Below are 27,535 nucleotides of genomic sequence, written 5' to 3'. Positions count from 1 at the left end.
GCTTTTACTGGTTTAACGAAGTCAGGTCATTCAAATAGTCTTACGATTGGCGGAGCGATGATGTAAAAAATCTGCAAAACTTTTGATTTAAAAATGGCAACCTTACTTTAGATATACAGGTAGATGCCTGTCTTGCCTCTAAAAATTGGTTATTAAGAGAGCCGGTCGACACTTTGCGAAAATAATACACCAAAATTAAATTCTAAAAATATTTATATTTCAATATTTTTGCTCTAACTTTATTTCCATCTATAATATTTTACGTATATATATTTATACAAGTGGGAATTATTTGTCATAAAAAAAAAAAAAAACATTTATGCATATAACAAAACGTTGGGATGTACTACTAAGAGAAAAAGAATCGAATTAGAAGTGATGGCCCATTGAGGTTGTTATTTCATTCTATATGATTTAAATTCACTAAAATCATATATAACAAATTACATGCAATATCGTTAAAAAAGCAATTAATATATTTTATATATTAAATAAAATAGCAAATTCAAAAATATTATATTATTTTGCTATTTTATTCTAGTTATTATTTTGCCGCTTGTACCGTCGAATAGTGTGAGGGAGCCATAACTGCGTCGCCATTTGTAATAGAGTATATACTAAAATATTTAGTTAGAATTTCACTGTACTTTCTTAAATAATATTATTTCTATTGTATCTGGCGTACATTCTTGAGGATTTATGACATACAAAAATTGTTTTCTTTAATTCAACGAAAATAAACGACAGTGTGTCTGACGTATCGCTGCTCTTATTATTAATATACAGTTGAACACTAAATTATTACTGAATCAAAATGAAAATATTTGTCTGTAAAGATTCATTCGGCTACAAGCTCTTTTCAAATGTATTGTCCTGCATTACATCGAACAATACTTAAATAATATATATATTTTACTAATGGCAATTTTATACAAGAATTAGTTGTACCCAATAGAATTACATTGTCATTATTATGAAATGAAAATTTCATTGCCTATTTTAATCACAGATTTCTTATATACATACATTCTTTTAAATAAAAAGAAGATTTAAAAAATATTAAAGAATTTTGTTAGTATAATATATATTTAAAAATCAAGTCATAACTCTTAAGATATATTTAAAAAATAACGTAGAATCAACAAAAATAATAATTATAGAATATATTACAAATTATATGCCTTTTATTGTTCAACGTTATTTTCGAATTAACAATAAAACAATAACTATTTCTTCCCATTAAAATTACAAAGCAAAATTTAAAAATAAAACAACATTAACAATTAAAAAACTATTTAAAATTTGCTACATAATATGTAAGTAATGAACATCATTTATACAAATGATTGTTTAATTATATAAGGATTACAACAACGTTTTTTTTTAATTATTTCATATTCAAGGCACTGACGATTTTATGAAATAGATAAAATATATAATAAATATTATCTGTGTTTTATTATCTTAAGCTTCATTTTTTTTTTTGCTCAATTTATTAGAGTTATCTCCTGTTCATTAGATAATGATATTTATATATATATCTATACATATTCACTAAGAGTAAAAATATGGCTGTGATGTTTTCATATATTAAATTGATATATTATAACTAAGGTGTATAATTTTGTTCCCGCAACACACCATGCACCAAAGTCCGAAGGGATTGTGGCTTGCAATATTCTTCCAACCAGTTGAATACGCCTGCAGAGAACTCAGCGAAGTTGTTTGTTGGAACCGACTCAAAGGATTCAAATAGTTTATCCATTATCCCCTGGAACTAAAGAATGTTTTTATTTCCCGGTAAAACATATAACCTAAAAATTTAGTTTTTCTACCTTAGCCTGATAAAAGGACTACATAATAACTATACATATACTATGTAAATATTGAAAATTGTTAGTTAGTATATTTATATCATTGTCTTGCGGGATTTAAATTAACTCATTGTCATATAAAAGATACAACATATTTGAGAATCAAAGCTAAACTATTTATTTTGTCAAATCAGTTCACAACTACCCACAATCATATAATATTAATTAATCATTCATTACAAACATAACATACCTTCCCCTCACACATTTAAGTTATTTATTACATGTAAAGATTTGCCCAATTACAACAATAAAATAATTTGGAAATTAATTAATTATCATTCTGTAGTATTTGGTATGCCAATTATATCCGGCCACAATTCTGGTGGCGGTATTTCAATAGGTTCATCTGTTTGTAGTGAGTCAGAGTTTGATCTAGGTGATAAAGATACAGGAGGCATGGTACTATCTTGAGGCTCGTTATTTTGTCTAGTCGCCTCAACACTGCGAGCCAGAATTTGATCAACATGCCGACGTTGTAATACTCCGTCTTCTGTCCTCACCAGATACGAGCTGGGACCCTCTACCATCTCTACTACAGCCCTCTTCCATTTCTCACCTGGTCCATACATACGAATCAGTATCGGTTGGTCCACTGTGAAAGCTCTTCTTGGTCAGGTTTGGGCTGCCTTATCCAACTGTAACTCAGTACGACTTGGTACAGCATCTGGGTGTAAATTAGACACTGCTGTTCTGTATTTACGCCCATTTAACATCTCAGCTGGACTTTTGTTAGTAGTAGTGCAAGGTACTGTACGCAAATAGTATAAAACTCTAGGGAGTTTTTCACTCCATGGTATCTCCAACTCAGACAATTTCTTCAATTTATTTTTGAAACTTTGTATACTCCTTTCAATTTGGCCATTGGAAGCTGGATGATATGGTGCAGAATACAAATGTTGTATCCCATTTTTGCTTAGGAAATTATTAAACTCCTCAGAAACAAAAGTCCTACCATTATCAGAAACTAATACATCAGGAAGTCCCTGAGATGCAAATATTTTCCTGAGAATTGTTGTTACACTGGTACTATTCATAGACGTAACAATCTCTGCTTCCAACCATTTACTGTAGCTATCAATTAATAATAGAAAAGTTTTACCTTGAAATGGGCCTGCAAAATCTATATGCACTCTTTTCCATGGCTTTTCAGATACAATCCACGTCTGCGGGTCCCTTGGTGGGTTGTTTCTTACCGCTTGACACTGATGACATCCAGAAACTAATCTCTCTATCTCCTTATCCATTCCATACCACCAAACATATCCTCTAGCATAAGCCTTAGTTTGCACAATTCCTGCATGTGGAGCATGCAATAACTTTAACACATCCTCCTGGAGGGTTTTAGGGATAACCACTCTATTGCACCACAGTAAACAATCTTTACTATGTGATAGAGCTTCTTTGCGCTGCCAAAATGGTTGTAAGGTAGGATCGGAGTTTGAACGTGGCCATCCATGTAGCATGTTAAACATAACCTTCCGTAAAACCGGATCTTTTTTCGTCTCCGATGCTACCTTATTAGCATCTAAGTTCCAACCATCTGGAGTCTCATCCAGTAATAAAACATCCTTGAGAGGAGCTTCCTCCACAGAAGCCGTAGGAACAGTCCATCTACTAAGAGCATCAGCATTACCAATCAACTTTCCTGCTCTGTACTTAATAATATACTGATAACAGCTTAATTTTAATGACCAACGCAACATTCTAGGTGATATCTGTTCTGGTATTGGTTTATCTGGATTAAACAAACCAACCAAAGGCTTATGGTCTGTTATAATAGAAAATTGACGACCCGCTAAATATTCATGAAACTTTGACAATCCAAATATTATGGCTAAGGCTTCCTTGTCAATTTGTCCATAACGTCTTTCATGTTTCTGCAGAGTTCTCGATGCCATCATAATTGGCCTTTCAGAACCATCATCCATTACATGTGCAATGATTGCTCCTAAACCATAATCAGATGAATCACAAATAAGAAGCAATTCTCTATCCAGCTCATATCCTACCAAAGTCAATTCCGAAGATAGAAGATTTTTAGCCGTATCAAAAGCTATTTGTTCAGGTTCACCCCAATTCCAAGGTCTCTTAGAATCTAGCAAGCGGTACAGTGGTTCCAAAAGTGTAGCCTTATCGGGTAAAAACTTTTCATAAAAGTTATACAGGCCTAAAAATGCTCGTAAAGTTTCTTTATTTGTTGGTGCTGGTTTCTCACGAATCTCCTTAACCTTAGCTGGTGCCGGGTGTAAGCCATTAGCATCAATCATATGACCAAGGAAAGTGATACTTTCAGCTGCAAATATACATTTTGATACATTCAAGCGAAAACCCATATCATGCAATTTATGTAAAACTTCATACAATCGCTGTTCATGCTCTTCTTCATTCCGGCCCATAATTGCTATATCATCTAATAAACAAGCAACTCCCTCCTTGTCAGCAAAGGCTGTAGACATCACCCGTTGGAATATAGCCGGTGCTGCATTTACACCAAATGCTAGGCGATTCATTTTCATTAATCCAATAGGGGTGTTCAGAGTTAAAAGCATTGCTGTCTTATCATCCACTTTTAACTGTGTATAAGCTTGTTTAAGGTCTAGTTTACTGAATACACGACCACCACTCAGCTTAACAAAAGCCTCCACCGCTTTAGGAAGTGGAAAAGAATCTACATCAATTGCCGCATTAACTGTAGCTCGGTAATCACCACAAATCCGTAGTGACCCATCATCCTTTTTCACAATGCGTAATGGAGTAGCCCAATTTGAGTAATTTACAGGAGTTAGAATTCCTTGATCTACCATTTTATTTAATTCTTCATTAACTTGCTGTTTTAAAGGAAATGGAATTGCTCGGGCTTTTAAAAATTTTGGTTTAGCATCAGCACGTACATGTAAAGACACCAGTGGTCCCTTATATTCTCCTAATTCACTAGCAAATAATTCAGGAAACTGATTCATTAAATTTGTTATCTTATCTTCAGACCAACAAAGTCCAACAATTTCAATATTTAATCCATGAAACCAATTCCGACCTAAGAGACTAGGTCCTTTGCCCGAAACCACTATCAAGTCACATCGAGCTTCCTTAGCACCCAACTTCACATTTACATTTACTTCACCGAGTACTTTTAATGGTTCACGAGTCCATGTTACAAGTTTTATATTAGTAGCACTAAGTGAAGGAGGAATTGACCACAATTTATTGTATGTATCTTCAGAAATAATAGTTCTTGATGCTCCAGAGTCAATTTCCATAGTCACTTTAACACCTTCAATCATAACATCTGCTGTTATCGGCTGACGATAATTTTCGGAGCAGACATATATACCCATCATAGATCTATCACTGAATGTTGCCTCCTCCCCACTGTTTTCAATATTAGAGATATCCTGCGTCTTTCCAGATCGTTTATTGCATACAGCTGCAATATGCCCAAATCTCTTACAATAAAAACATCTTGCTTTTATAAATGGACATTTCTCTCCTGGCTTATGTGCACGCGAACAGTGTCGGCAATCATTAGATCTGATTTTACTAATATCCATGGGTTCTGTAACATGGAACGGAGTTTGCTTTGCCTCATTAGCATCGGGGTACAAATCAAGTAACGCCGCTTGGTGATTAAGACACGTCTGTACAGCTGTCTCATATGTTAAATCTTTAATCTTCAATAATTCACGCCTTAAGCGGTCATCACGCACACCCAACACTAACCGGTCTCTTAACTGACGTTTTAAATCCACAAAATTACATTTAGCGCCTAGTAAACTTATCGCCGAAACAAAATCTTGCACGCTTTCACTTTGTAATTGTTGACGTTTATGAAATTTTCCCGCTTGTAAAATTTCGTTAACTTCCGGCTCATAAAACTGATCCAAAACACGAAGAATGTCGTTAAAGTTCACATTCGTTGGTCTATTTGGAACCAATAGTGATGCAATTAATGAATAAGTCTCCTTCCCGCATTGGGATAAAAACAAAGAACGCGCTTTGTCAAGGTTGGTTTCTTCATAACCCGCGGCATCCAGAGCACACAATAATTGTTCTTTATAATCACACCACTTGTCCGTTTTAGGGTTAAATCGTCCGGGAAACACTATATTAGCAATATTCGATGACATTTTCCACAAAAATTTATTAATTTTCCACAGTCGCCATTAAAAGATACAACATATTTGAGAATCAAAGCTAAACTATTTATTTTGTCAAATCAGTTCACAACTACCCACAATCATATAATATTAATTAATCATTCATTACAAACATAACATCATATAAAAAAACAATCAAAAAGTTTAAATTTCATGAACGAACATCATTTTAACAGAGCTGCCTGATTAAATATATGAATACAGAAAACTGTATATATCTATTGCATACAAATATTTGTGATGAATCTGCTTATATTATGCCAAAAGTCAATATATCGATAACACTATATCCTTGTAAGAAGACATTCTGATGGATTTCAAACAACTACACAACAAACAACTATAACCTTTTCGAATATCTGTGATACAAAGCAAAATTTGCTATAAAATATACTTACGACTTGAAACTTATCCTGGTCGCTTAGCCTCTGTTCATTGTGACCAGGAACTGAATGTTGTGCTTTGACTATTTGCTCGTAATTTGCTTGCATTATACGTAAAGCGACAACGTCTTTCCGGAGCGCATTACGCTCTTCCTCTTGACGTCGCCGTTGTTGAAGTAAGTATTGGATATAGTCTATTGACTTCTGAAGAACCTATAACATACAATTATTCAATAAATTTTACATTTAGTAATAGGTACTCACTTAGGCAACACTGTTTACCAACAGCTCTTCTCATCAAAATCAGTGAAAGCATATTATGACAATTTATAAGTTACTGCTTTAAAGTATTCTTACATAATATGTTTTATTTACTACATAGTAGTAGTAGTACTACTACTACATATATTTAAATTAAATTAAATTTAAATTACCATGTAGTACCTTTTATGATGATTGTATTGTATCATAGTTAGAAACAATATAATCATTATAAAAGTGTTATGAGAACTGTATTGAGATAAAATAATTTAGATAAGAAGAGGTGCTTATCCTTTAAATGTAGAAAAATATTACCAGCCCTTTAATTTCATAAGCCAAATTTGATCTTCAATATGCTGATAATATATATGAAATGTGTATTAGCTAATTGTCTTATATTTAAGTTGACTTATGTTGTTTGTATGTTTATCCCACAATTAGTTAACTATCAAATCTTAATTTGTAACTGACATTGTCTTTGATTTAAAAATACCTAGTGCTAAATAAATGTAATTACTATACATTTATATAACTCTAATTTAAAATTGTATACTACAAAAAAAACAAAAAATCCAGATTAAATGTATTTCCATTTTTAAATTGTCTAGTAAAAACATATTAAGTAAAACTTTACTAAACAAAAATTCTTCAATAAAAATTACTATAAAATTTCACTTTGTATAACTTTATTGTAAAAGAGAACTTACAGCAGCTTTGCTGGGTTTGTATCCTGAAGCATCAGTTTGTTGGCAGGTAGGTACGAGTTCTTGCAATGAATCATAACCTTTTTTAATGGCATCTCTTCTCTTTTGCTCGGCCTAATATAATTATCAATATTTAATATTATTATTTACAAGAAACATAAATAAAAATAGTTACATAACATTAAGCTATTATTGTAATATTTATGATATATATATATATTAATGCCAATGTTGTCCTGTCTGTGTTTATATATCAATTTGAATGGCAACTGGTTAAACTAAAAGTTGAGGTACAGAAGTGCCATTAAACTAACTACTAATTTGATACTACTTCAAATAATGTGCCACACACATGTGCCACCTTCCATGGTAATTGGTGGTAAAAAAACATTATCAAGTCTATTATCTCACATACTATATAAACAGATTAGAGTTATTTTAATTTAGTAATTAGTAGTATTTATTATAGTAAAAAAATATTTAAAAATGAAGAATAATAAAAAAAAAAACTTGAATATTTATTTTAAATATAAACAGCATATTATTTATTAAAAACAACCTTTTACCTGAGTATGAGCCTCCCTCCGCCTTTCTTTAAAGCTCAGAGCAGATGCTTTGTTATCACCACTGTCATCTTCATCCTCTATTAAATAACCAAATCAATTTTAATTTGAAAATTTTCCTAAACAAATTGGTAAACATATGATTTTGTCCTTAACTAACCTGAGTTATGATTCGATGAAGACGGTGTTCGATGTATATTTTGAATAGAACCACTGCTGCCACAACGAGAATACATTATAAATAATCTAATTTAAATGTTAAAATCAAAATTAATTAAGATTAAGAAAATAGAAAAATAGAATTACGTTTTTGATTTGTCTCCATGACGTTTATCATGTGTAGTTGTGTGTGTGTCGTGTGACAGACAATAAATACGAGGGTATTAAATCGATTTAAAATCGATTTTTCATTCATTCTTTGCTTTCATGTAATTAATTCAGTAATCTTATTACAAAATGTAATAGAGGATATTTGTAAGTATAAAAATAGATTTATTTTTAGTAAGCATAATATTCAATTTTGAGACAATAAAATCTGATTTATTTTTTTTATTTTGGTAGACCTGTTAAATTGAATGGATTTGAATTTTATGAATGTCTGATTGAATGGAATATGGAACGTTTTCTCTCGAACCGAACTCCAACAAACAAAAAAATATTACTTGTGAAAGCATAGCGCTGTTGTTACAATTGCGTCTTATTTTAATATCTGTTAATATAATAATTCATTTTTAAAGAAACAAACCATGTGCATGAACTCTTGAGTGAGTGTATTACTTGAAATATTATAGTTTATAATGATGCATAATATTTGTACCCACTTGAATACGCAAGTGACCCAGCCAGCAATGGCCACCATTTTAGAATCGTTCGGTAGTGCTTTAAATTATTTCTAAAAGATTTAGATATCATTTTACTTCATGAATTGTGTATAATGATTTGATAGCTTTATTATAATATTATTTACAAAAATATGTGTTTTGTTCAATTAAAATATTTTTAATTTAACTCGCTAGAAGTGTGCACTTGCTATAGGAGAAAGTTTTTTCAGAAGTAATTGTATAATAATAATCGAGCAAGATGGTGTCGACAAGGCAGATGAGTAGTATCGGAGGTGGCAATGGAAGTAGCGATGGTCCTGGGCCATCTCACGCAGAGCCTGTAACCGTGGCGCGGGTAACACGCCACTCCAGTGCCTTACTCCCTGGGGGCTCTTCGCCACACGGTGTATCCAATAAAAATGTTATAGTGCCGGCACCTAAGACGTATTCAACTAATTTGCTCGATTTGCCTATCGAAGTTTTAGAAAAAGTATTTCGCTACTTGGGATTCAAAAGTGTCTCGCACCTTAGAATGGTAAATATATTTGGTGATTGGTTTAGTTTTTTTATAACCTTAACTCAAACAGTTAGTTCTCTATGTCATACAATTAAGTAACTCAATAATACTTTAAGATTAAGGGTCACATGAGAAGGTGAGATAAATAATCTGACTGATTAGTGCTCTTGAACTATGTCGAAAACATTATCTTCGCATTTTGTATTATTGCAACTAAATGTGGTAATGTTAATACCAGAAATAAATCATGCGTAAATTAAAAAAATATATGTAACAATGAAGTCATTGACCTTTTTATATAATTGTATATTAAAATGAAAACGATGACAAACTATAAATTATATTATTTTAGGTTAATCGTCAATTCAACACTGTATGTAGTAGTATTCTGAATTCAACATTTCAACGGTTACAAAATCAGATGCTTCATAGATTCCAAGCAATCAAAGCCAAAATGCCTCGCAGGGAGTCTGCAAGAAGAAGTCATCCACTTGCTTGTGAATCTGATATTATTGAAACACTGCACATGAGATTAAGCTTATTACAAATGACATTTGGCAAACACATTGAAAGGAAACACTGTTGTTTTTTCCCAGGGGAGGTAATTGTATTGTCTTTGTAATTGAATCTTATAAATATTTTATTATGTACTATGACAAAAGTTTTCTTCAATTTGATTTTAAATGCATTGAATTGTAGCTAAGGTCTTATTAACAGTATGAAAAATTAAAATGTATAATAACATTATGGCATATGTTTGTATGAAGGTACATGTATTGACAATATAAGCACATTTTAGATCCTTGATGAAGTGTACAGTATTTTATCTTATCTGAAAACAACAACAAAATTAGCAAGGCCTTACAAAGTAACAGATGAGCTTTTTGATTTAACGACAATGGCCATGGAATATTTCAAAGAGCATATTGAGCCGAACTTGCCTGAAATAACATATTTTGGCACGGATTTCTTTGATATCACAACTGCCTTCTCACGTAAGTACATACTCAATATATTTTGGGTTCCAAATTTGATTTTGATTTTAACAGTCATAATTATATAGATTGGTATAAGTCTACATAAGAAAAATAATTTCAAATTTTCTCTCAGTTGAGACTAAAAATTTATATAAAAATGGTTTGGTATATAATACCAATCATATCATGGTATGAATTAAAAGATTATTAAGATCAATTGATTCTTTTAAATGAAAGTCTCATTACTGTATTTAACTCTACCCATTATTTTGATTAAACTATGTAATTATTTACAAGTTGCCTGATTATGACTGTTGCATAATGCAAATAAAAGATACATTTTTTTTCATAAAATAAATGGATAAAGCAAAAATATAACCAATAATCATGTAACCTCTGCAAACAATAAGGAAAATAACATCATACAACACTAATTATATGACATTAACCCATTAAAGTTTAAACATATCATTGCTTTGCGTTAATTTATAGTACATGTATGTTGCTGTAAAATTGTAAGCCCCTTTAAAGACATATCCAGTTTTTGGAATGTCACTGATATTGTCATTGTTGTAATGTCACCATTATTTCAAAATAATAGAAAGCAAATTTGTTTTTGTTTAATTACAATTAGTAAATTGTTTGGCAATTATTTAGACTATAAAAATGGTTTCATATATACTGACTACTAAACATCCATTTGTGTTGTATTTGTTTCTATAAGTTTGGTAATTACAATTGTATTATAATTGAATAAGACTGGTAAGTCTGGCATAGTAATCCCATTTATAATATTTTAGACATTTTAAATTAGTTTTTCATTAATAAAAGTAAAGATATTTAATGTAACCTCTGAAACTTTGTTTGATATGAAGATGATATAGCAGAAAATGGTATTACACTATCAATAACTTAATGAGAAAATGATTCATAGTTCTCGTACGTACTTATATTTCTTAGAACAAATTGATTGTTAAATTATTATTTTTTATATTAAAACTTATTAACAAGTAAAGGTTTTAGGTAAAGTAAAATTTCCGTTCCGTTTATATCCGAAAAGCTTCTTAATTGAAATCGTTGAATTGTCTAATTAACTTGAACGCTTTTTTTTTAATTAGACGTTAAGTGGTATTGTGTTGAGTAAATTACGTTTAATCCAATAGTCTAATTCTCGTAATGTCTTTGTACTTAGCTAGATGTTCGTTTTAATACGGGTATTATCCCGAGATATTTTTATTTTAACGTAACAAGCGTTCGCCGACCAATCGCCGGTGCTGTGTTAATGCGTCCTACGATACGTTTTTACACGCGTCTGTTAAAATTGGACCGGATTTCAAAGTGTAAAGGGCAATATTTATCTTCCTAATTATTGTTTTATTTACTATGATTCTGTTGAGGATTAAAAATGTATCAATTAATCAAATTAGCGTTATACTTTCCCCCGTTTTAAACCAAAAATATGTTTTAAATATATATGTTTAGTTTTGTCAGCGATCGTACTGAAAGTTGATATTGAGCTATGTCTCTAATGTGCAACAAATTATTTACTGTTTCGCTTATGTCTGATCTGAAATTCTAAAACAATGTAGCCAACTGTAATCTAAGAAGCAGTAGAGATAAACAGACTTTAGATTCACATGTTCCTAATTTCATTTAGCTTAAAAGTTCCGATATCAACTTCTCCGACATTTTTTTCACGATACCATACAGCATACTATACATACATTAAGTATCTCGACGATTCTTGTCGCGTCATATCAATCTTAAAGTTGGTTATTTGTCTATTATTTCTTTTGTAATTATGCATTAAGTGTAATACCTAATCATAACGCAGTTACTATTTAGGTGTAATTTAAATGTAAAAAATTAAATTTTAGCGCACAAACAACATAGTAATTTAGTAAATATATAAAGTACTATGATTAAAAAAAGTACGTATATAAAACAGATAATCATAATAATTACTTTAATGATACCTTTTCTCCGTAAAAAAAACTACAATCTACACTATTATTATAAATGTGTAAGTTACTCTGTTCGTCTGTAACTCTGACGGCCAAAACACTGAATCGAATTTGATGAAATTTCGTATGAAGCAAGAGATATAAGAACGTCTAACAACTGACGAACGTTCCACACACAAACGGTACCTCGGTCGACATACTAGTAGTGCATGTATTATCTTTTTGCGGTTTAGAGTCTGATTGTTTTTCTATGGTTACCACAATATTTTTTGTTTCAACATGTAATACATCAAATATTTGAGTTTTCCAGGAAAATGATAACGATGTATTTAAAACTTGGAAACAAAACCACACTACTGTGATACGGTAATGTGGTTTTGTTCATTGCCGGAAAGGAATCTTTTAACAATTAGTCTCAACGTAAAGAGATAGAGGTTGTAGTATAAATAAATATATCAATATTATTTATCATTTTCAAAGAACGTCTCGTTTTCAAATAAATAACACAATCGTCGCTCAAGCACTAAATCCGTTAAGGAAAAGTCAAAAATCCGCTGGGATGCGAGAGCTTGTACGAGAAACCAGGAAAAAAAACCAATTGATTGAATACCATATTGTTAAAATTGGGATCTAAATACGAAGATAAATAAAAACTCTCGTTATTTTTTGTGTATTTTGTTATTACCGTTATGCAATAGACAAAGCAAAAACAAAACTGATATTGAGTGATCGTGCTCTTTTTGTTATTTCGGCTTGCTATGTGTAATCATCACCTCACGATCGTTACCTGATCTGTATAACAAAACACGTCCAATGAATAAAATCTTCTTAATTTTTCGAGGACGATCGTAAATATTATTAAAAATAGCCGTGTCAAATGAAACGTTACTCGTTTTAGTATTATACTTGGAACAAATACCAACATAGCTAAAGTCTAAGGTTGTTTTAGGATTGAAAACTCCTTTTACGAAATGAAGACTATATGTATAAAAAAATTGTATGAAATTATTTTTAATTGAAAGATTGTTAACTAAGTCATCGAATGTCGTGCTCCTTTTTCGCTCACTACTTAGTATAGTACTCCTTTTTTATATTCTTTGCGCAATCAAATGAAAAAGTTATGCTCTATCATGTATCATGTCTGACACTTGGATTATTAATGTACAGTTTTTTTTTTTATAAAAACGAAAAAGTAATCATATTGAATTGCTTAATTATATAAAGACAAGTGTTCGATATCATAGTTTAGCCTAAAATCAACGTGGACAATATTAATGTCTGCCATTTTGTTTTCGTATTATCATTAATTGGACGCAAGTAAAAATTGTTTCATGCAAATAATGCAAAGCCCATACAATCATCAACCTTATGGTTTGATTATTGATCTATAAGCCCCAGAAAAACGCAGTTATGTATATTGGATCTACATTTCTTATGCCAAGTCGACTCATAGACCATATAATCAATTATATATGTAGTTAAACGAACGCTGGTCAGGTTCTTTAACAATAATCTCCTGTATAATTTAAAAACTAGTTCATTTTTCTTACATTATATAACGCTTAGTTCAATAAAATTACGTCTTTCGTTACAACAAAAATAGTAGTATCAAAACCCATTTACAGTAACTTCTCTTTGTAGTTTTTCTTCTAATAACTAAAGGTTTGTAAGATCTGTGACCAACTGTAATTACAGGAACCCGGGGCATAATATCTTACGTTTCCAAGGTTCATTGATCTTAGGCGATATAGGGAACGATTCATACTTCTTACAGTGCCAATTATTTATATTGTAAATTTATTCACAATTATTTTTTAATTTTAGTTATATAATGTCGGTGCCATAATTGGGTTAAATCAGGAAATTCTTTTTTCGTTTCCTTATCTCTGGTAAGATTTATTTTCGAACTGTGTATCATACATATTTAATTAGTAAGAATTAAAAGTTAGTAAGTTGTAGAATAATTTAATCTGTAGGCGGGCCTTATGCAAAAGCTTAAGCTTAGGCATCCCAAACTCACCAGTTACTTATTATACATAGCATTGTTGTGTTTCGGTTTAAACAACAAATAAGCTAGTGCAATAATATAAATAAAATCTCCCACAACACCTTACATCCCATTTAGCATAGTAAACAGTGCATTGACGGAAAGTAATCTTTTAACAATTAGTCTCAACGTAAAGAGATAGAGGTTGTAGTATAAATAAATATATCAATATTTGATAAAAGTTTTGAATGAGCTATTGTATATCAGTAACTAAAGGCCCATTCATTACTAAGTTACATAGTAAGCAGACGGTCAAATATTCGTTTTAATTGGTATAGCTTCAGCCTTATAGACGTTGAGGCTAAATGTTAAAAGATTACTTTCCGTCAATGCACTGTTTACTATGCTAAATGGGATGTAAGGTGTTGTGGGAGATTTTATTTATATTATTGCACTAGCTTATTTGTTGTTTAAACCGAAACACAACAATGCTATGTATAATAAGTAACTGGTGAGTTTGGGATGCCTAAGCTTAAGCTTTTGCATAAGGCCCGCCTACAGATTAAATTATTCTACAACTTACTAACTTTTAATTCTTACTAATTAAATATGTATGATACACAGTTCGAAAATAAATCTTACCAGAGATAAGGAAACGAAAAAAGAATTTCCTGATTTAACCCAATTATGGCACCGACATTATATAACTAAAATTAAAAAATAATTGTGAATAAATTTACAATATAAATAATTGGCACTGTAAGAAGTATGAATCGTTCCCTATATCGCCTAAGATCAATGAACCTTGGAAACGTAAGATATTATGCCCCGGGTTCCTGTAATTACAGTTGGTCACAGATCTTACAAACCTTTAGTTATTAGAAGAAAAACTACAAAGAGAAGTTACTGTAAATGGGTTTTGATACTACTATTTTTGTTGTAACGAAAGACGTAATTTTATTGAACTAAGCGTTATATAATGTAAGAAAAATGAACTAGTTTTTAAATTATACAGGAGATTATTGTTAAAGAACCTGACCAGCGTTCGTTTAACTACATATATAATTGATTATATGGTCTATGAGTCGACTTGGCATAAGAAATGTAGATCCAATATACATAACTGCGTTTTTCTGGGGCTTATAGATCAATAATCAAACCATAAGGTTGATGATTGTATGGGCTTTGCATTATTTGCATGAAACAATTTTTACTTGCGTCCAATTAATGATAATACGAAAACAAAATGGCAGACATTAATATTGTCCACGTTGATTTTAGGCTAAACTATGATATCGAACACTTGTCTTTATATAATTAAGCAATTCAATATGATTACTTTTTCGTTTTTATAAAAAAAAAAACTGTACATTAATAATCCAAGTGTCAGACATGATACATGATAGAGCATAACTTTTTCATTTGATTGCGCAAAGAATATAAAAAAGGAGTACTATACTAAGTAGTGAGCGAAAAAGGAGCACGACATTCGATGACTTAGTTAACAATCTTTCAATTAAAAATAATTTCATACAATTTTTTTATACATATAGTCTTCATTTCGTAAAAGGAGTTTTCAATCCTAAAACAACCTTAGACTTTAGCTATGTTGGTATTTGTTCCAAGTATAATACTAAAACGAGTAACGTTTCATTTGACACGGCTATTTTTAATAATATTTACGATCGTCCTCGAAAAATTAAGAAGATTTTATTCATTGGACGTGTTTTGTTATACAGATCAGGTAACGATCGTGAGGTGATGATTACACATAGCAAGCCGAAATAACAAAAAGAGCACGATCACTCAATATCAGTTTTGTTTTTGCTTTGTCTATTGCATAACGGTAATAACAAAATACACAAAAAATAACGAGAGTTTTTATTTATCTTCGTATTTAGATCCCAATTTTAACAATATGGTATTCAATCAATTGGTTTTTTTTCCTGGTTTCTCGTACAAGCTCTCGCATCCCAGCGGATTTTTGACTTTTCCTTAACGGATTTAGTGCTTGAGCGACGATTGTGTTATTTATTTGAAAACGAGACGTTCTTTGAAAATGATAAATTCAGTGAACTAGAATGATGTAAATTGAAGTTGTTGAGTTCATAACTCTGAGTTTCTTAATATGATTAACCAATTCCTAGACCTTGAATAGTGCTTTGTATTTTTTAAATTCATTCGAATTCATAATGCCTTCAGTGTGGCCTACAACGATTTTGGTGCTGGGGATTTTAGACCTGATTTTAACTACGCCTTACGTGGGAATATCAAAAGTGTTACCGTTTTTTTTCTATCAGCTCTTGTTTCCGAGATAAAAGTAATGCTGTTTTCAAAAATATTCGCATTTTATTGGCATTGAACAGCAAAAAATTGGCTTTTAAGTAATTTTCTAGAATGAATGGTGGGCAACGTCACATGATTCCCCGGTAATAGTCTGCCATCACATGAGTGTTCCACCTTCCTTGGTATAGATTTGCCATCGTTTTTATGTCATACTGGCAATATTCTCCTCGTTCTCCACTTAAATCTCCTAAATTGTGTTGAAAATGGTCTAGTTGACTATTGAGATTGTGTAATTTCATGCTCATATTATAGACTAAATGGTTGAAACAAACCAGCGTTTCTTCTTCCAATTGTAGGTACATAGTTGTCAGTCTTATGATTTTTAAGGAAATTTTGTGCAACTGATAGAAAATACTTCCACATAAACCTTTCCAGATCATTCATAGAAGTCTCAAAATTAGTAGTAACTTTCATTAGGTTCATCAAAGATCCTGCTTTTAATATTTCAGTACTTAGAGAAGGATTTTTTCTGTGAAATGAACTGAAAACATTGACCATATCTGTTGAGCCTTAACAAATTGCTTTATCAGCCCTAATTTAATATGCAATGGCAGGAGCATGATATTTTCTCTTGAAACTAAGGTTTCCTTTATAACATTTCTATCTTCAACAACAAGAGCATCTCTCAATGTCTAATATTTTTGTTTCTAATGATGTAATTTGGCTCTACTATCCCAGAGACAAATAAAGAATGGATATTTAGTATACACGTTCTGTTGACCCAATAAAAAATTAATCATTTTGAAGTCTAGACCCAGTTATGTTCAAAATAGGAAGAGTAGAACCGATAATTTCAAAATAGAAAGATAAGAATTGAAATTACCTCATATTCTTCTTTCATAGTTGTTGAGTGAGCAATTGGAGATTTAAACAGAACACAAACGAAAATAGATCAGGATTGTTAACATAACATCTAGAAGTACTAGCCATAATAAAATAGTAACATAAACTTTATGGGTATTATTGTAATATTGACTAATTGGGAACAAAACCGGGAACAAATTAAATGAGTATATAATGTAGTATGTAAACTAGAGCTGATGAGCTAAAATGACGTATGGCTATATATTGCACATTACCTACTTTATCGACTACAAGCACATACAGAGCTGCGCCAAATTTTTTTTTTGATTTTTGTAGGGCTGTGTTCTCAATATATGTATCAAATGAACCAATAATACACAGTATAATATCAAGGCGTTCAGACTAATTACATTTTTATAGGTATTGAGAAGAACATAATAATAGTTACATTTATTTTATAAATAGATGATGAAGTTACGCGTTAAGTTAAACAAACTTGCTGTATCGATTCTGTTGTCATATCCAGACTAGACATATTTGACAAGGCTAAAAATTGCTCATATTTTTTCAAGTGTTTGGCTAAAAAGATTACATCCTTTAATCTGATAAAATTTAAACTTAAAATGGCTTAAGATTATTGTTTTTGCCGGAATCTGTATCAAATAACATTTATTTTCGACGGGCAACTAAAGCTTGATGTGCAAAAACGTTTAACCTACTCGTTAATGGTAAATTATAACTTATTTCAAACGATTGGGTATTTAATTAACTTTCAGATTAAACAGAAGATGTATTGATTTATATTTCTAAACGTTAGTCGTTATATAAATATGAACGTAGAGGCAAAGCAAAAACATTATTGCTGATTGAGTGACGTGGGGATATTTGTTATACAATCTTAGATGCAAGTAATGGTTTATTTGTGCTGGTATTGTATCGTTCGTAGCACCTTTCGTAAATGCAACATGAGCATGCATCATGCACAATTTCTTAATTTTGTCGTGATATCGATAATAATGCTGACTCGCAAAACAAATGTGGAATTTGGGTTTTATGGTTTACATGAACCTATAACTAAATTTTTGACGACCTCTGTGGTCGAGTGGTGTGTACACCGGTTTTCATGGGTACGCCAGTCCGAGGTCCTGGGTTCGATTCCCGGCTGAGTCGATGTAGATTATCATTAGTTTCCTATGTTGTCTTGGGTCTGGGTGTTTGTGGTAGCGTCGTTACTTCTGATTTTCCATAACACAAGTGCTGTAGCTACTTACATTGGGATCAGAGTAATGTATGTGATGTTGTCTCATATTTATTTATTAATTTAAATTGTTATGTTAAATTTAATTACTTCTTGCATAAATCCTTTCATAAAAATCCCAAAATTGAAAATTATAAACATCTCTAAAAACTTTTACATTTCTTCATATTGAAAGACATCAAATAAAATCAATGTTTACGATAATTAATATTTCAATTCAATTCATAATATTCAATATAAAGATTTGTTTGCGTTAATCATATTAAATATGTATGCTTGGCGAATGTTGTTTAATCAATTATCATTTAACGTTAATAACACGCAAATTCGTGTTCTAGTATTAATTGAGTGAACATGTTGTAGCGGGTGAGAGCAGTAAATCGTACATTTGCCTGGACTCTCCGCCGCCCAGCGGGTTCGAGTCGTCGTCCCAGCAGGCGGGCGGCGCGTCGACGTCGGAGCGGCGCGTGTCGTCGCTCAACCTGTACATGGAGGAGAGCCTGCCTCCCTCCCCGCCGCCGCCGCAGAGCAATATGGTCTTGAGGAAAAGAATACACCGTATTAAGCAAGGCATGAAGAAGTAAGAACTAGCCTCAATTACTTGAATTCATTACACGTCGAGATGGCCCAGTGGTTAGAACGCGTGCATCTTAACCGATGATTGCAGGTTCAAACCCAGGCAAGCACCGCTGATTCATGTGCTTAATTTGTCTTTATAATTCATCTCGTACTCAGCGGTGAAGGAAAACATCGTGAGGAAACCTGCATGTGACAAATTTCATAGAAATTCTGCCACATGTGTATTCCACCAACCCGCATTGGAACAGCGTGGTGGAATATGTTCCAAAAATCTCCTCAAATGGAGAGGAGGCCTTTGGCCCAGCAGTGGGAATATTCAGGCTGTTGTTGTTGTTGTTACATGACAACTGAAAAGTCATTTGACTCGTGTGCTACGAATACTGGAAGGCTAACATTGTTGTTTATTACGTATAAGATTTTTTCGATTAGAAAGTCTTCATCCTACTTGTTTAATGTACAACAAATATATTTTTATTATGATATGTCAATTACATGTATCGTCACCAGCTTATAAATGAATTTCAGGTACAATGATCAATTATCAGCACTAAGAAGTGATCTTCGGAGTTGTAAACGTAAGACAGCTCTTCAACAGAAACAAATAGCGGAACAGCAAAAACAGATTGCGGAACAACAAAAACAAACGCTAGAGTACGCTAATCGGTTAGATGACTATGACAAAAAGAATGAGGAAACGAGTCGGAAATTTCAAACTTTACTACAGGTAAAATCTTATTAGATAATTCATGTAGACTAAGTCGCTATCTCAGACAGTATTGATGTATAAAAACAAATGTTGACATAACGAAAAATTATATATGTTATTTTCAAAATCAGTGTAAAAACATTACTTTACAATATATTATTTATTTATTTTACTCTTTTATTGTACACGACACTATATAGGTTAAAAGCAAGTCAAAAAAAAGAAAAATAAAAATATATGCTTATTAGCGATTTTTTCCTGCCAACCTTTGGTTTAGGACATTTGAAAATCGAGATCAGGGTGGGTAGTTTGTTATTCTACGTAACAGTACATAAACACAAAACATTATATCAATACAAAGTATGATGTAATGGGATTATTGAAAATAAATGCTAATGACGCCTGGATTAAACATTTGCTTCTTAAAATTGTTTCCTTAGCATTCGTCGAGTCGAGTCGAGTCGAGTCGAGATGGCCCAGTGGTTAGAACACGTGCATCTTGACCGATGATTGCGGGTTCAAACCCAGGCAAGCACCGCTGATTCATGTGCTTAATTTGTCTTTATAATTCACCTTGTACACCGATGACGGTGAAGGAAAACATCGTGAGGAAACCTGCATGGGACAAATTTCATAAAAATTCTGCCTGTACATATGTATTCCTCCAACCCGCATTGGAACAGCGTGGTGGAATATGTTCCAAGCCCTCTCCTCAAAGGGGAGGAGGCCTTAAGTCCAGCAGTGGGAATTTACAAGCATTCGAGCACACACAGATTTGATAATCCTGGGTTATTGGCGTACGATTGCACGAATTCGCTTTTAAGCTATATAGTACAAAGGCATTAGAAATATGAGTATTAATCGTCATTTTTTTACATTTGGGTCGGAGTACGAAAGTAAATTGGACTGGCGAAATTTTTAAACTTTTTTTCATTTATCTTATGGTTTATTTAAGTTGTAAACCGGTCATTAAAGTTGCAACCTGCATCTAAATAATAAATAATTATTCAGAAAACCGTTTTCTGTCAGAATCGTTGAGTCGTCTTAGCGATCTCTAAGACATGCCTGTCATCATACTTACTGGACAGACTATCGACTATACTTGATCGCGAGTAACACGAATGTCTTGTTCACGTAGATAATGTCGAAATATCTCCATCAAATAAAAATTAAAAACTTGGTAAATATCCCGTTTTAATCACTAATAATAAAATGATCTTGAATGATGAATGTTTGTAAACGAAAAATAGGATAAAAAAAGTTTTGTTCCTGAGGATTCGTGTGAAAGCAGTTTACTTTTTTTGATAATATGTGAATTTTTCTAGGCACCAGAAAATTTCGTTATGAACACAAGTTGCCCAAAAATATCATATTTGTAAAATATTATATTTATTTGGTGTTGGTTTAGTGCAGGCAAAGATTTGACAAACCCACTGTCGTTCACCTCCCTGACGCCAATTCTTGTGAATGCATTGGTTATCCCTATCACAAGGTCGTCGAGGTTCTATCCTAATCAATTGGTGGATACACTCCACGATAAAAGCGCAAAACGCGTGTATCTCAATTCACAAATAAGTACATATTTTTTCAATTAGCTAATGTTATAAGAATTCATTCAAACTGAGTAAATTTCCATTTTATTGTATTATTTAATTTTATATTTGCAGGAGCTGAATAAGTGCAAGACGGAGCTCCAGTACTGGCGCTCGCGCTCGCCCGCCGTGCCGCCGCTGTGCGCCGAGTGTGGCGCCTCGTTGCGGCTCTCACCGGCGCTGGCGCAGGTCTGGCACATTATAAATATACATACCGTTGTTATTGTACCCTTAAAACAACACGAGAATAATGTTAGGCTTTTGAAGTCGATGAAGAGATATCGCTTATTTGTTGAAACTAGAGAGTCGAGATGGCCCAGTGGTTAGAACGCGTGCATCATAACCGATGATTGCGGGTTCAAACCCAGGCAAGCACCGCCGTTTCATGTGCTTAATTTGTCTTTATAATTCATCTCGTGCTCAGCGGTGAAGGAAAACATCGTGAGGAAACCTGTATGTGGCAAATTTAATAGAAATTCTGCCACATGTGCATTGGAACAGCGTGGTGGAATATGTTCCAAACCTTCTCCTCAAAGGGAGAGGAGGCCTTAAGCCCAGCAGTGGGAATTTACAGGCTGTTGTTGTTGAAACTAATGTAGGTATTCTAAACATAATAGAGTTTACGCGTGACGTTTCAGTGGGCGGCGGGTACGAGTGCGGACGCGAGTGAGGAGATGGCGGGCGGCAGCAAGGACTGCGCAGAGGGCGCCGTGGACACGCCCACGGAGGCAAAGCCCGAGCCGCGCGACAGCGACGACACGACGCACACGCCGCCCACGCGCCGCCGCGCCTCCGCCGACGCCACGCCCGACCGCAAGAAGCGCCGCCTCACCAGACCCAGGAAGCTATGAGAACCACCCGACCACCGACGTCGAGCTAGGCGATCGCTCACCGGCGACGAGCTATGCGATCGCTCACCGGCGACGAGCTATGCGATCGCTCACCGGCGACGAGCTATGCGATCGCTCACCGGCGACGAGCTATGCGATCGCTCACCGGCGACGAGCTATGCGATCGCTCACCGGCGACGCCACGTCGACCTCATACGCTGCTGTTAGTACAGGTGTGAATGTGTATAGAGATTGTGTACTCTACAGGAGAGAATAAAAACTGATTATTATTTCCTTTCTTCTCTTCTGCCACTTCTGGTGACTAACGTTTAACCGTATGTCAAAAGCATAAAATTTACAGATATGCGACACTTCGCAATTTTAAATTGGAACTTAATTTTTGTATACGGCTATTATATTTGCACTAACAGTTGCGTATGTGTTACTTTATTTTGGTACATACTTTGTGGTAACAAATCAAGAATAATTGGTAAAATTTCTTTAGTTTTGCTGCAAGTTTAATTTACTACTATTCCTTTACGAAAAGTTTGAAATACATCAAAAAATTAAATCGTATCATGCTTTGTGTGTAATCTCATGTTTTTTCGTTTCTCTTGTATCTACAAAGCGTCTGTAATTTGTCTAGTTACAAATGACATATTTAATAAATGTCAAAATCCATTTAACATGTTATCTTAGAATGCTTTGTTAGAAGTATGTATTTGTTCTCCAAATTTGTAAGCATAAAATTACAAACGATTGTTTTGTAACCGTCAATATTATAAGATTATTTTTTAAGAAGTACAGCAGGTGTGGATTTTAATTTAGTCCTCAGTACATAGACCCGAAAGTAACATTTAAATCAAATGCAATAGAAAAATAGTGTGTTTTAAAATTAGAACGAATATATAATATTTAAAACTAATATAATGACACAAGGGATAATACGGTTTGTCTAAATGTTTAGTGGCCTATTGGCGTTATAATATATTGCATAAGGCATGTGTCACTCTACATCCGCTCCGGTATTCCGAAAGTGACCACATACCATCCGGTGGATCTGTTTTATTTTCAATTTAATTAATGGATCAGAAATATTGTATAGATTTAACATAGGTTATTATTTGTAGTGTTCTTAATTCTATGACTTAATTTAACGACATATTGGTGAAAGTGTTAAAAAGAGAAAAGGTTGTGGTTGTCGAAATAATTTTACATAAAACTTCTAAAATATATTTAATATTTGTTCATGCTTAACATTTTGAAATTATGATTTTTTTTCTTCTGCAGAAACCAGTATAATGCATGTCTTCAGCTTAATGTTTATTCATTAACTTATTGTAGAAAAGATCACCTGAAAGCACACTACTACATATTAAGAAAGCAATATCAAAAAAATAATTTATAAAAATACTTTAGTTATATTACCACGCCGAATTACAAACAATATTTATTGAAGTTCGAACACTTTAACATGCTAGATAATCAGTTTATTAAAACTGGGTCTAAATTATTAAACTTTAACAAAGATGGACCGATTGAAATATTACGAACAGTATTTTCATTTGTATAGTATGAAAAATCGGCGATACGAAATATATTCCAATTAGTTGAAGTTTAATATAATGACAGTAACGGGCTTAGTAAAATCATACTTTACTAAAATGCTATATTAATTTTATTTAGGTTTGTTAAAATAAGTTTGCAATGCCGTTAAAAAAATTTAAACAATCATCTTTTGTTTCAATTTTTGAAACGCATTATAATATAATTTAGTTAAGCTTCGTTTTACAGCCCTAGTTACACCTGTGAATAGAGTTATAAGGTGGAATGTTTTTTATTTGTAAATATTTTTAACATAAAATCTCTTGCGTAATGTACAAATAAAATATATTTATGATTATATGAATATACAATTTTAAAGTGAATATTTTGTGACATGGTGTATAGTTAAAACGTAAAAGAAAGTAGGTGCCGCATAAAGCTATTTTCCCAAACGTATGTGTTAAATATATGCTCGGGCTTCACACAATTTTTGCATCATGTCACTTATTCTAAAAACATATCAAATTAAATTCTGATATCACGCTCTGTTAAAGTAATGACTTTGTCATGCTGGTATCAAACACGCACAAATAGTAACATGTATAACGAAACATTGAGTTTATTAATAAAATATGTTTTTTTGTGGATTCACCTTTAATTTAACTAATACATAGCGTTAGAAAATATATTTTTATATTTATCGATAATATAATTTCATTGCAGTCCTACGTTATATAAATACGTTACAATTGTATTAGCATAAGGCTTCGTATGACGTCGGTATATCTCATGTAAAGATCACTTGTGCAGGATGAGATGCTTCTTGACAATAAGAATGTTCAGTTACCAGCTCTGCCACAGTAGTGAACATGCCTTAGAATTTACCTAATGTTAATATTTTATTTTAATTACGACATAATATAGTGGCAAAGGAGAAATATATTTTTATGTTTTATATGTAAAAGTACATCGAGGTAAATTGCATGCGCGTGTTCAAAGTATGGCTTGTAGTCGAGTGCTACTGAATACCTTTGCCATTTTATATTTTTGTATATAGTTACTATTGTACATACTATGTATGCTGTGTGTAGAACTGTAGATTGTTTCACATTGTTAGAGTTATAAGTCTAATTTATAAAGTGGAAAATAATAGATTTTGTCTAGTAATACATATTATATAAAATTTGTGAAAACAATGAAACATTGGTTGATTATATAATTGAGGTATGAAATTATGTTACACGTGTTTGTAAAATCAGTTGTAAGTTACAAATTGTAATGCTAAATTGATTTCTGGTGCAATAATAATGTTGTGTTCTGTGTCTGTTACACTGGGCAACCGGACATCCTAAGTGTGTCGTTAAATGTAGACATTCAGCTATAGCAAAGCTTTTCTTATTTTAAATTATATTAAAGAACTAAATTTTCACTGATTTGGTCTAAATAATTCCATAGAATAATTTCATGCGTTTAAGAATATTTGTCATGTTTTCTACAATGCTATTAAAATATGATCTTGATTGGGCTTAAACAATAGAATAGTTTATTGCAAAATTGCGAATTGATTTGAGACAGTTATGATTATTGATGTAATTGATTTAAAGATTAGATAACAGATTGTTAGCCATAATAGATTAATTGTTGTACTTACAGTCATCTTAAAATAATTAGATACGTTATTAACAAACTGAATTGAAGCGATTTATGCATGACAAAAACATTTCTCACAATAATTTATCTTTGCTGCTTTGGTATGTAATTTTTATATGGGCCTGTTAAATGCATAATAGTTAAAAACTTTCCTTTATTTCGCCACACTGGTTGACGCTTATGGAGCTCTGCTTATAGTTTATAACGCCTTATTCAATAACATTATACATATAAACCATACAGATAAATTGATCTGGGTTATACGGATATTAGCCCGGTTTAACCGTACGAATTGCAGCTTTATATAGATATAGATAACTATGGATATTCATACTTGGTTTGACAGTAATAAACTATAGGTAACTAGTATCGTTTAGCTTATTATATTAGATGTTTCTATTTCAAATCATTCGGAGCACGTTTAAGCTTCGATCGCCAATTTCCTAAACTGCACCAAAGATTCGTTTCAGTATTTCATGTCTTGTAACTTACAGAGTATTGTATTGTTGCCTTCCTAGTTGTAACGGCACACATAGCCGGTAATAAGCATGACATCGTTAATTCAAAGTCTTTGATTTGATGAATGATTGTTGGGTACCTCAGAGATCACTTTGTTATATCGTCTACCCTCGACACAAGATTATTTAAGCGACAATAATATTTAGATTACTTTTAGATTTCAAAATTTTATATTAATTGTGTATTAAAGGTGAATGTTACAAATATTTGATTTAATCATAATTTAGCCAATTTTAGTTTGTCGTGTATATATATATTATAATAGAATAAGTAGCCCATTTGAAATAATTTCTGAAGTCGCAATTAATTTGCGAGCACGAATTCGTTACTAAGGTTTTAGAAGTTTATTAATATTCTTCCGTTTATTTTATGTTTATAATGTGGCTATTGTGTGATGTGTAAGTTCTGTAGAGTTCTATAAAGTTAAAAATAGATGTTTATACATACATGTAAATTATTAAAATGTCAACAAAGATTGTAGACTTTAAATCATAAAAACGATGTTAAATAAAGTAAGGAGGTATTACTGATTGAATACATGTTGTGCCTAAATTGAATTACATAGTACTTAACTACGCTTGCTTAGTTCAGCTTATAATTGGGTTCAAATATCAACATCAGAATTAAATTTGTAAACTGAATTGCTTATATTTATATTTGCTTCAATAGTGCAATACATGAGTATATCCATTGAATGGTGTTTTTGTGGCAAATTTTAGTTTTTTCGATGGTTAAATTTCAAAAGCGATTTTAGGGCTGTAAAAATTAGGTTAAAAATTTCTGTTTTTTTGAAAATGTAAGTGCACAGAAAGCATGGCAAAATATGTTGTGTTCCGATAGTGTGTACAACCAGCAAGACTGTCAATTGCTGTATATATCCTTATAATATACGATAGTTTTACTATAAAGTATTTTTATTAGACAAAAATACAATAAATGTGTGAAGTCCATACTTTCTTTTATTTTTATCAGACCTTTAGGTACTTATCAGTCATGATTATTATTATACATTTCTTGACGATCGAACCTCAGGAAGGAAATTAAGGGTGATATAAATAGGCTCTGTAGTACATATTATGAAGGACATGTCATCATCAATTATACAGGACAGTCATCAATTGAATTTTTTGAAACTGAAATAAGTATTACAGTCAATGCATACACGGTGCATACCTTCCGTCGTTATAAAAGCAGTCGTATATAAAGACTTCAAGTGCAAACACAAAAAAATTAAAACTTCCTCCAATTACCTACAAACCATCTAAGAGAACTTCTTATTCTTGCTGATTTTTAGCATCTGTTGGGTCTTATTTTAGGCACGAAAATCTTTGTCGATAATTATATTGTAAAAGACCGGCGATTTCACCAAGTCGGTTTTGCGATACACATTTTTAAAATCTTGTAGGTATAGAATAAATAACCTATATAGCTTTTTTATAATAGCCTAATTAAGATAGCCTTAGATTAGATTAACGCCTTCATACAGACCCGAAACTTA

General features: G+C 32.2%; 2 protein-coding genes across 5 annotated transcripts; one reads left to right on the top strand and one right to left on the bottom strand.

Annotated features, from left to right (window-relative positions):
• Positions 1–831: 831 nt before the first annotated feature.
• On the bottom strand, positions 832–8,295 carry LOC124532320 (max-like protein X). Its single transcript, XM_047107174.1, has 5 exons — positions 8,103–8,295; positions 7,946–8,022; positions 7,383–7,493; positions 6,430–6,627; positions 832–1,777 (listed from the first exon to the last, which is right to left on the bottom strand). Exons 1-5 carry the CDS (start codon positions 8,176–8,178, stop codon positions 1,610–1,612), a joined length of 630 nt encoding a protein of 209 aa, XP_046963130.1. The 5' UTR covers positions 8,179–8,295; the 3' UTR covers positions 832–1,609.
• A 258-nt stretch (positions 8,296–8,553) lies between these two features.
• On the top strand, positions 8,554–26,987 carry LOC124532623 (F-box only protein 28). 4 transcript variants are annotated; one of them, XM_047107612.1, is made up of 9 exons: positions 8,554–8,706; positions 8,994–9,298; positions 9,633–9,881; positions 10,080–10,275; positions 18,980–19,196; positions 19,721–19,919; positions 21,569–21,682; positions 22,132–22,365; positions 22,418–26,987. In XM_047107612.1, exons 2-8 carry the CDS (start codon positions 9,023–9,025, stop codon positions 22,342–22,344), a joined length of 1,464 nt encoding a protein of 487 aa, XP_046963568.1. In that variant the 5' UTR covers positions 8,554–8,706; positions 8,994–9,022; the 3' UTR covers positions 22,345–22,365; positions 22,418–26,987. The 4 variants fall into 4 exon arrangements, with proteins under 4 accessions (XP_046963568.1, XP_046963569.1, XP_046963567.1 ...); XM_047107613.1 differs by having other exon boundaries at positions 8,997–9,298; positions 22,132–26,987; XM_047107611.1 differs by having other exon boundaries at positions 22,132–26,987.
• Positions 26,988–27,535: the final 548 nt, after the last annotated feature.

This window comes from Vanessa cardui, chromosome 9, assembly GCF_905220365.1.
Source record: "Vanessa cardui chromosome 9, ilVanCard2.1, whole genome shotgun sequence".
Classification (NCBI taxonomy): Eukaryota; Metazoa; Arthropoda; class Insecta; order Lepidoptera; family Nymphalidae; genus Vanessa; species Vanessa cardui.
The sequence above is the reverse complement of the archived record's forward strand: the minus strand, read 5'-3'. Positions and strand labels throughout refer to the sequence as shown.

Excerpts from the sequence above, each read along its gene's own strand:
- LOC124532320 (XM_047107174.1), bottom strand. The coding sequence starts at position 8,178 with ATGTATTCTCGTTGTGGCAGCAGTGGTTCTATTCAAAATATACATCGA. Across the intron at positions 6,628-7,382 it reads ACAAACCCAGCAAAGCTGCT|GTTCTTCAGAAGTCAATAGA; the intron begins GTAAGTTCTCTT and ends TGTATGTTATAG. Across the intron at positions 1,778-6,429 it reads ACCAGGATAAGTTTCAAGTC|TTCCAGGGGATAATGGATAA; the intron begins GTAAGTATATTT and ends AACATTCTTTAG.
- LOC124532623 (XM_047107613.1), top strand. The coding sequence starts at position 9,023 with ATGGTGTCGACAAGGCAGATGAGTAGTATCGGAGGTGGCAATGGAAGT. Across the intron at positions 9,882-10,079 it reads GTTGTTTTTTCCCAGGGGAG|ATCCTTGATGAAGTGTACAG; the intron begins GTAATTGTATTG and ends AGCACATTTTAG. Across the intron at positions 21,683-22,131 it reads TCTCACCGGCGCTGGCGCAG|TGGGCGGCGGGTACGAGTGC; the intron begins GTCTGGCACATT and ends GTGACGTTTCAG.